This window comes from Eumetopias jubatus, unplaced genomic scaffold, assembly GCF_037043125.1.
Source record: "Eumetopias jubatus isolate StellerSeaLion01/CBP00866 unplaced genomic scaffold, mEumJub1_p1.0 scaffold_4, whole genome shotgun sequence".
NCBI lineage: Eukaryota > Metazoa > Chordata > Mammalia > Carnivora > Otariidae > Eumetopias > Eumetopias jubatus.
Window position 1 is genome coordinate 147509995 of NW_028274810.1, and position 9404 is coordinate 147519398.

The following is a 9404-nucleotide window of genomic DNA, read 5'->3' on the forward strand; positions in this document are numbered from 1 at the left end:
TTTCTTGATATTGTGAATTTGGGTACACTTGTGGCAGATCTTTCTTACAAGTTCCTGGTGACTTAATTTTCTTCAACTCGACCATTTCCTTCCTTCTCAGGGAGGACAGAACTTAAACCACAGCAAGCTGAGAGACGGAGTGAGAGTCACTTTCCTATGGGCTGGCACACTGTCCTCTAAAGTGGTTTCCTCACAAGACCTCTTTATTTTCTTCAAAATGTTACAAGTTTCTGGAGCATGCTCTATTATTATTCACCTAATAGCTACTATTCACGTAGATAATGCTACAAAACACATTCCATTTTGGATGATCTGCGCTGTATCTTCCTGAGCATAGATACTCAGAGTTGCCCACAATTGGCTACCGAGAATCGGGAAAGGAAAAAGGATTGGGGGGGTGGTGGGAGGAGAGGACTAGTGTGAAGATAAGTAAAGGGCAATGAGACATAGTAAAACACCATAACAAACCTCTGACTTATTGCCAGTATGCACAGATTTACAGCATGAACTGATACTCTTTTCCCCATTTATCATTTAGACATGTAATCCTGGGCCAATATTTTAACCTCTGGGTCAGATCCTTATTTGTAAAACAAGGCATTGTGACTTCAGCTATCTGCCTTGGGATCACAAGTTTGGGTGGGTAGTTAACACTGGTGGCTTCCAGTGAACGAAGCGTTTGTTCTCCTTGTCCCCTTCCACACTGACTCTGGGCCAATGAGACCTGGTCCCTGAGACATTATCAAGCAGAGGCGAGATTAAGTACTTGCACACTGGGGCTTGTCATCTTGAAACATTTGCTCTTGGAACCCTGAGCCACTACGTAAAAAGGTTGGGTGACTCAGAGAAATGAGGTGGAGAGAAAGAGGTGTCTGGCCAAACCTCAGCTATTCCAGTCATGCCAACAGAGCACCAGACATTGGGGCGGGGGAGGGGGGGAAGAAGCTATCTTAGACATTTCAGCCTCAGCAGAGGCAACATGGAGCAGAACTATCCAGCTGAATTCAGAATTGGGATAAAAAACTTTTAAAACACTAACTTTGGGGGTAGTTTGTTGTGCATCAGGGTTCTGTGGTGTGCTGTAGATCCGGAAGCCTCATAAGAAACTAAATTTATAATTGATCAGGGCCTTCCTGTTAGGTATTTTATTCATTTGCCCAACAGACATTTGAGTTCCTAAAATGCAGTGGTGAGTGTGGCATAGATACGGGCCTTCATGGACTTCTCTAATGGATGAGATCAATACACAGGAAACAAGGCTCAGCTAAAAAACAAAGCATGGAACCATCCCAACTGGTCTTTCTACGGCTCAGAACCTCATTTTGCCTTGTATCAGTCAGAATAGGCTAGAATGAACAGTCCTAAAACCTTAAATGGTTTCTTTTTAAAGATTTCATTTATTTATTTGAGAGAGCACGACCGGGGGGAGGAGCAGAGGGAGAAGGAGAAGCTGACCCTGCTGAGTAGGGATCCCGACGCGGGACTCCATCCCAGGACTCCGAGATCATGGCCTGAGGCGACGGCAGATGCTTAACCAACTGAGCCACCCAGGTACCCCAAACCTTAAATGGTTTAAAACCACGGAAGTTTTTATCTCACATATCCTATCCGGGACTAAAAAAGTTCTGCTCCTTATCATCTTTACGGACGGAGGTTGATGGAGCCTCCACTGTGTCTTAAGCGTAGCCAATCTATGAAAGGGGAAAGGAATGTGAATTGCTCTTAAAAACTAATCACATTTTTCTTGGCCAAAGCGTCACATGGCCATGCCTAGCTTTAAGGGAGCAGAGAAATGCAATCCTACCCACGTGCCCGGAGGGAAATCAAACAATTTTTGAATCAATACTAATGACTGCCAGCAAACATCCAGGACCTCTAGGCTCAATACCTCTAGGAGCTGGATTTTTTTGGACAGTCTTGGGCATCTGGTCTCTTGACAAGGTCTTCCTTCTCTTACCACCTTCACCGCGTAACCAGCAAGCTGAAACTTAAGGGTAACGAGGAAACAAGAGTTTACTGAGTACTTCTTGTAAAGCAATGTGCCAGTGTTTAAATGTACTGTACTTCACGTCTTTCAGACTTCACTTTGGCTAGTGCAGCCTGGGAGCAGACATTCATCAGTTTTTAGTGCTGCATAGAGGACTGAGTAATGTGAGAATGTGGTGGCACAAAGAAGATAAAAGGGGAAGGCAACAAAAGTTTTAAAACTGGAATGTGACTAGGACCACTGAATCTAACGTTCTGAATTTACAATGAGATGGATTTCTCTATATGGTCCCAGTTCTCCGCTTAAGCCTGAAGTAAACAAAAGTAGATATTCGTGGGTTCTTGTTATGGATTGAACTGTGTCTCTCCAGAAGTCATGTTGAAACACTAACCCCCAATGTGATGGCATTTAGAGATAGGGCCTTCATAATGCAAATAGTGTCCTTGTAAGATACAAAAGAGCCTGCCCTGTGAGGACACAATGAGGCAGTCCTCTAAAACCCACGGGAAAAGCTCTCACCTGAAAATGACCATTCTTGCACCTTGATCTTGGGCTTCTAGCCTCCAGAACTGTGAGAAATACATTTGTTTTTTAAACTATCCAGTCTGTGTGTTTTGTTATGGAAATTTGAGCTGACCATGACAGTAATGGTGGTAGGAGGTCACTAGGAACTGAATGAGTCAGTCACACTATAATCATTTCTGTCCCTAGATTTTAATGCCTTAGACTTAACATGTTAGGGCTGAGACCTTAAGAGTATACTTTTATCTCAAAATCACACACAAATTCTGCTCTGTATCTTAGGTCAGTATTAAATTTTTTGTGTGTGCTGACCTAACCTACCACGAAAATGGCTTGGTGTAGACCTTAAGCTGGAGAAACGGAAGGCCAGAGAGGGTTAGTGTCTCCTAGATTAGTAGCGTGGTATATGGCCCTAGAATTAAGGAGTCCAAGTTTTATCCGGATCCTCTGATACTAGAAAATAAATCTGGATTCTTCCTAGCTGTGTAGTCTTGGACAATTTATCCAACTTTTCTGAGCCCGTTTCCTCTCTACAATAGGCAAAACCATAGTACTTACCTCACGGATTTGGAACTAAACGATAATTAAAATAATACGCAGGTAAAAGGCTTAGTGCGTTGCTTGGCACAAAGGTAGCAATAAATACTCCCTAAATTCTCACAGGTCGTCCATCACAGAACCCAGGCTAAAGCCCCTTATTCCTTGCCTAATGTTCTTCCCCATCGGGTCCCTCGAAATGGTTCATGGAACGGGGCACGCAAAATGCCCGCCCCACTACATTGGCATGAACCACGCGGAAAAAACGCCAGCCGCAGGGCCCCCCCCCAAGTCGGCTGCCAGAAACTGCGCCTGCGCGGGCGTCCTTCCTCGCCAGGCGACGCGACGCGACGCGAGGCGCCTGCGCAAAGGCCCAGAGCGTTCTCCAGGACTTACCCAGCAGGCAACGCTGCAGCCTCCGGTCAAAATGGCGAGCAGGCCTGCCGGTAAGTCCCAGATGACCTCCCTGACAGGAATTGCCACACTCAGCCTTTTATTCTTGCAGTAAATTGCTCCGCTTCCTCTGTTCTAAGTGGCTAGGTGTGCGACGTCAGGGAAGGTGGAGGCTCCGCTCCAGCCTAAAGAAGGGCTTTCCCCCCACCGTCTTACTGTCCCAGGCCGGCCGGGCTCATCCGAAGGGTTGGAGGTGGATCTGCTGTCGGTGAAGGTGCCCGCGGTGGCTCCGATAGCACTGCCATTCCAACTGCCCGTGCTCGGCAGGCCTTCCCCTCGGCCTTAGAAGTGTTCAAGGACACTAGGAGATAATTAGTGCGTGACTTTCGACCAGAATGAACCGAGTGCTTGCCGTGAGTCTAGCCCTGTCGTGTGCGATAAATTCTCCTGCCAGTGTGACGAGGGCGGTATTAGTTTCCCTTTTACGCTGATTAGGTAACCGAGGCAGAGTGACCGGAGGAAATAGGTCTGCAAACTTCTTCCACCCCTCGCCCTTCTCAAACGGAATTCAGGGCAGCAGAGCCAGTGTTGCAGCGAAGCTTCAGATTAACTTTGGCTTGTCTGGAACGTCAGCTCGGTCTGTAGATTTGGAGAAGTTTGTATTTACTGTAGGCACTAAAACAAACATACTCACTCTGCAGTAGAATACAGAAATTACCGGAATATTTAAAACAGATCATGAACACCAAAGATTTTCCCTCCCGCGCACCTTTTTTGCCGGTCTCTGCCCTCTGGAGGTATAAATTGGAGTAGCCTTTAAATAATATTGGCCCCTATCTCGTCGCCCTCAGCAATGGTGAAACATCAGATTGCCTGAAAAATCCGTTAATCTAAATGACATTGAACTTTTTGGGGGGTGGGGGAGACATTTAGGAATTCGTTGTTTCATTAATTTGACAGATATAGAAGGCACTCTGCTCTGTCTTGTGTTTGAGAACAAGATCGACCTGGTCTCGACCCTATCACTGGCTGACTCTGATCTTGGATAGGATAAGTTCTGTAAACCTTACTCTTCTGCAAGGACAGGCGTGTTGTAAATAAACCGAGCCAGTGTGGGTAAAGCAGATAGGATAGTGCCTAGCACACAAGTGTTCAGTGAATATTAATCCTCACCGTCAATGGCAAATATGTATACAGATCATTTGTTTTCTACAAGTATGTTTGTAGATTGTTGACTCTTTGGTACTCGTTTTTCTAGAAGCAATCTTCTACATGGTGCTTAATTTTCAAGAAGATTTACCAAAGCTGTGTAATCTGTGATATGCTAAGGAGTAGGGATGAGGAGGGGTTGGAATAAAAGAGTTTGCTTTCATCCCTTGGTGAGAGGCTAGCCCCAGACAAAATTTTAAAAGAAAATTTAAATTTGCTCTATCTCCCCTTCTTAACACATCTCTCCTACGAACATCAGGCACTATCATGTTGCCCTTAGCCCCTACTGGGTTATCCCAACAGGCTCAGTCCTGCTCCCCAAAGAGCTTTAATGTTACCTATTTCTTCTCATCCATTTCCTTGTTGGAAAGTTAGCTACTTGGGAGGAGGAAAATGGGCTGCTTCTACTAATCCATATTACTATTAAGAGACTGGCTAATGGTATCGAAAATCCTCCCAGAAATACATACATTTTTAAAGAGGCTAGGCAAGTGAAGTAAAGGTAATGTAGAATAAAGATTTTGGAAGATGAAGGTCATTGAGACTTGCCAACCTATCCTGAAGTCTTACCTTCTTTACATATAACTCCAACTTCCTTGATAAGAAAAGTTTACATTTATTTCCTGTAATTTATTTCCGAAACTGCAGAAGATGGAGGAGTTCCGAGTTTCAGTCCCACACCCTACCCCTTCAGTTCTGATGGTAGCAGGGGTACATAAAAGATGGGTTACTTGACGTGAAGAGGCTGGAGTGCTAATAACTACTCTCTTGTACATCATGTGTTTGAGTTTACCCTTTTTTCCCACGACTTGCTGCCTATTTTTTTTGACCTGTAATCACTTTTGCTCATAGACAAAATAAGCAGTTTTTATCGACAGTATACAGAATATATACTTTCAAAAGGAAATTCCTTCCTATGTTTGCATTCTCTAACAAGGTAACTATAAGAGTACTGGTTGCTTGCCTCTCCAGGTTTTCATATAGTATAATAAGTGAATCGTAGCAACTAATAGTGTGACAATATCAGTTGCAGCATCAAGCCGGTGGCTGGAGGGTATTCGAAAATGGTACTACAATGCTGCAGGGTTCAATAAACTGGGTGAGTATCTATTTTTTTCCTTGGTTTTTTTTTTTTTGCTTTATATATAGTTCATATCATAGGTCTTAAACATGTATATGCCATGTGACCCACAATCTCACTTCTAGGAATTCATCCTAATGAAATAATTTAGATAATAATTTAAATAATTTGCCCAAAGATTTAGCTACAAAGATGTTTTTGAACCACTGTTTATAAGTAAATTACAGTAAAATCCAAATATTGAAATCATTTAAAGTTATGATATTGACTATATATATATGATTCTATGCTATATATATTATATATGATTCTATACTAATCATAATATATATATAGTTTATATATGATTTAGACTGTGTGTGTGTATGTGTGTGTGTGTGTGTGTCAACATCTGTGGATGTTCCATTATGGACAACCAACCTAGTGCCTGAGTTTTACTAGCTTTTGCAAGAGTTGTTATGATTCCGAAAAACAGCTTAACTAATTGTACCTGTGTACATTAGAAAATTGTAAAATTAGGTCACATTTTATTCGATCATTTCCTCTTTATTATTTTGAGAAGAGAGTAATAGAATCAGTCATCTCAGATGTTTGAGGTGGAAATAAGTTACGTTCTTGAAATACGGTAGCAGTACATTTTCCTTACTGCACGCTCCCTCTCCCAACTCCTCCATTTGGCATTTGAAAATTTAAGTTATATGAACTTTGAAAGTAAGAGATTTCTCAAATGTTAAAATTATCAGATGTTCAAATCACTGGATACCTGAACTTTTTTAGAACTTTATAATTTGCCATGAACTTCATCTTTTTTTAATTGAAGCTTGACAGAAGTGTCATTAAATGTTACTGGTTCCTTGGGGGTGCCTGGGTGGCTCAGTTGGTTAAGCGGCTGCCTTCAGCTCGGGTCATGATCCTAGGGTGCTGGGATCGAGCCTCACATCCGGGCTCCCTGCTCGGCCGGGAGTCTGCTTCTCCCTCTCCCTCTACCTGCTGCTCTGCCTACTTGTGCTCTCTCTTTATCTGTCAAATAAATAAATAAAAATCATATTTAAAAAAATGTTACTGGTTCCTTAGTACACTGTCATCTTAAGGTTCTTTAATACCTTGATCTCAGATTCAAGGTATAAGAAAATAGAGATGTGATTTATTGGTGTGTATTTAAAAACAAAGTAGATATTTTAGATATTTTAAAAATTATTTTAGATAAAATGTGAATTTTGTGACAGAGGTTTTTAAAAGACTAATTGTTTCTACAGTACCATTTAAGAAATAACCCATTATGAAGGAAAGGAAAAAATAAAATAAGACAAAATCAGATAGGGAGACAAATCACAGGAGACAACTATAGGAAACAAACTGAGGGTTGCTGGAGGGGAGGTGGTTGGGGGGATGGGTAACTGGGTGATGGACATTAAGGAGGGGACTTGATGTAGTGAGTACTGGATGTTATATACAACTCATGAGTCGCTAAACTCTACCTCTGAAGCTAATAATACACTGTATGTTAATTAATTGATTTTAAATTAAAAAAAAATAACCCATTATTATGTATGAAATGCGTACATATTTCACCTGAATCTTAAGTTATGTCATAAACATATTTCACTCATTTTTTAAAAATGTCTGATTTTTGAGATGTGTATTCAATCTGACTCTCTTGTTTTCTGTCACAGGGTTAATGAGAGATGATACAATATATGAGAATGATGATGTGAAAGAGGCCATAAGAAGGCTTCCTGAGAACCTTTATAATGACAGGATGTTTCGCATTAAGAGAGCACTGGACCTGACCATGAGGCATCAGATCTTGCCTAAAGAGCAGTGGACAAAATATGAGGAGGTAGCTCAGCTTTTATGTATCTGACAATATTGGCCACTAAGCATTAAGCATTAGAAACAGAAACACTCATTTGTATAGTGCTTTAGAGTTCTTAAGGTTGTGTCAAATAAATACCCTCATGACAGTCCAGTGAGGTTAATAGAGCAAATGTTAACTCCATTTTAGAGATAATTACTTTGTGACTTAGAGGGGATGGACTGTTCCAGAATCACTAAGCAAGTCTCTAATACAGAGATCCTGGGCTAGAGTCCAGATCCTCTGTATTATGGATTGTTGTTCTCCCTCTACAATGTTTCCTGCTCAGATGGAAAAATGTTGGTATCCGTGTGATCAGCCCATAGAGTGGCCCTCTGGCTTCCAGGAAGGACTCTGAAGTAAACCCTCACCCCTTAAACTGCATTGAAATTAGGCAAAAGGGGCACCTGGGTGGCTCAGTCATTAAGCGTCTGCCTTCGGCTCGGGTCATGATCCCAGGGTTCTGGGATCAAGACCCAGATCGGGCTCCCTGCTTGGCCAGAAGCCTGCTTCTCCCTCTTCCACTCCCCCTGCTTGTGTTCTCTCTCTTGCTGTCTCTCTCTCTGTCAAATAAATAAATGAAATCTTTAAAAAAAAAAAAAAAGTAGGCAAAAGCTTCTACTCTAATTTCTTCTCTGGCAGACTTTCCCCTTTCAGCCTATCAAAGCAACTTGTATTACAATATCTTTGTGGGTTTTTACATTTTAGAAAAGCAGATAGTTCCTAGTCTGCTTGAAAATATATTTTCTTAAGTTGGAAATAAGAATTAATTTTGATGAATTTCTTTTGTCGAAGACCTCTTGAGTGTTTGGGATATATCAGTATGTGATGGCTGCATATAATATATATATATTTTTTTATTCATTCTTTAGGATAAATTCTACCTTGAACCATATCTGAAAGAAGTTATTCGGGAAAGAAAAGAGAGAGAAGAATGGGCAAAGAAATAATGATGGAGTTGAACTCTGTGGTTGCAGCTGCCCTCAAATATTTTTAAGAAGTTGAATAAACCTGAAGTGTACAATTTAGAACTATCTGAGCTGCAAATATATTACTTTAAATAAATATTGTGATTATTGTTGGAGTGTTTGAATTCTAAATCTTATTCTGAATAACTACTGAATTTACTTACCTGTTAGGATTCTTTCTAGACTTTTAAGATATTTTTTAGTTAGTGTTTTACTGCTTCCTGAAGCTCAGGGAGTCCACTTTAATCAACTTCACTCACTGGTTGGACAACATCTGAATTTCCTGAAGGATGTAACATTCTTGCAAGTAGAATAGTCACCTTTATATTGCCTTTGTAGATTAGCAAGATACTTAGAAGTATCCCTCGGGGCCTCACTTAGCAGGGATGCAATAGAGCAACAAATGAGTGCCCATGACTTTATGGTGTGTAAAGCGAACAGCACTCTTAACTGATTGGCTATCAGACTTCACAAGGTACCCGATAAAAAGAGGATTCACCCCCTCGTTTGCCAGGATTGGTAAACAGCCCTTTCCAACCACTGCTCTCTGAATGTTACTAATTTTACATCCTATCCTTTTTAAAGAAGTTATGTATGTGGTCCCAATATGGGTCTGTGTAGGATACATATATGTGCTCTTGTGTTAATGTGTATTAGAAAACAAAAACTAGACATTAAAACAATTGACAAAAATACAAAGTAAAAGTGTTAAGGTTATAATTTTAAGTATAAATTAGAACCATTCAATAATGTCATTCCCACCCCTGAATTCTAAAATGCTTCAGTGGAAGGAGCTGTGTAGGACCTGCGGCCTATGCAAGGTTTCACGAGCCTCTGCTGTGTGCAGACAGA

The 9404-nt window shown here is 41.2% G+C and overlaps 1 protein-coding gene across 1 annotated transcript; it reads left to right on the forward strand.

The window, feature by feature from the left end:
* Positions 1 to 3428: 3428 nt before the first annotated feature.
* On the forward strand, positions 3429 to 8668 carry UQCRB (ubiquinol-cytochrome c reductase binding protein). The gene is made up of 4 exons (XM_028109514.2): positions 3429 to 3492; positions 5676 to 5747; positions 7403 to 7569; positions 8457 to 8668. The coding sequence occupies exons 1-4, from the start codon at positions 3474 to 3476 to the stop codon at positions 8532 to 8534; spliced, it is 336 nt and encodes a 111-aa protein (XP_027965315.1). The 5' UTR covers positions 3429 to 3473; the 3' UTR covers positions 8535 to 8668.
* Positions 8669 to 9404: the final 736 nt, after the last annotated feature.

Excerpts from the sequence above, each read along its gene's own strand:
- UQCRB (XM_028109514.2), top strand. Across the intron at positions 5,748-7,402 it reads TGCAGGGTTCAATAAACTGG|GGTTAATGAGAGATGATACA; the intron begins GTGAGTATCTAT and ends TTTCTGTCACAG. Across the intron at positions 7,570-8,456 it reads AGTGGACAAAATATGAGGAG|GATAAATTCTACCTTGAACC; the intron begins GTAGCTCAGCTT and ends TTCATTCTTTAG.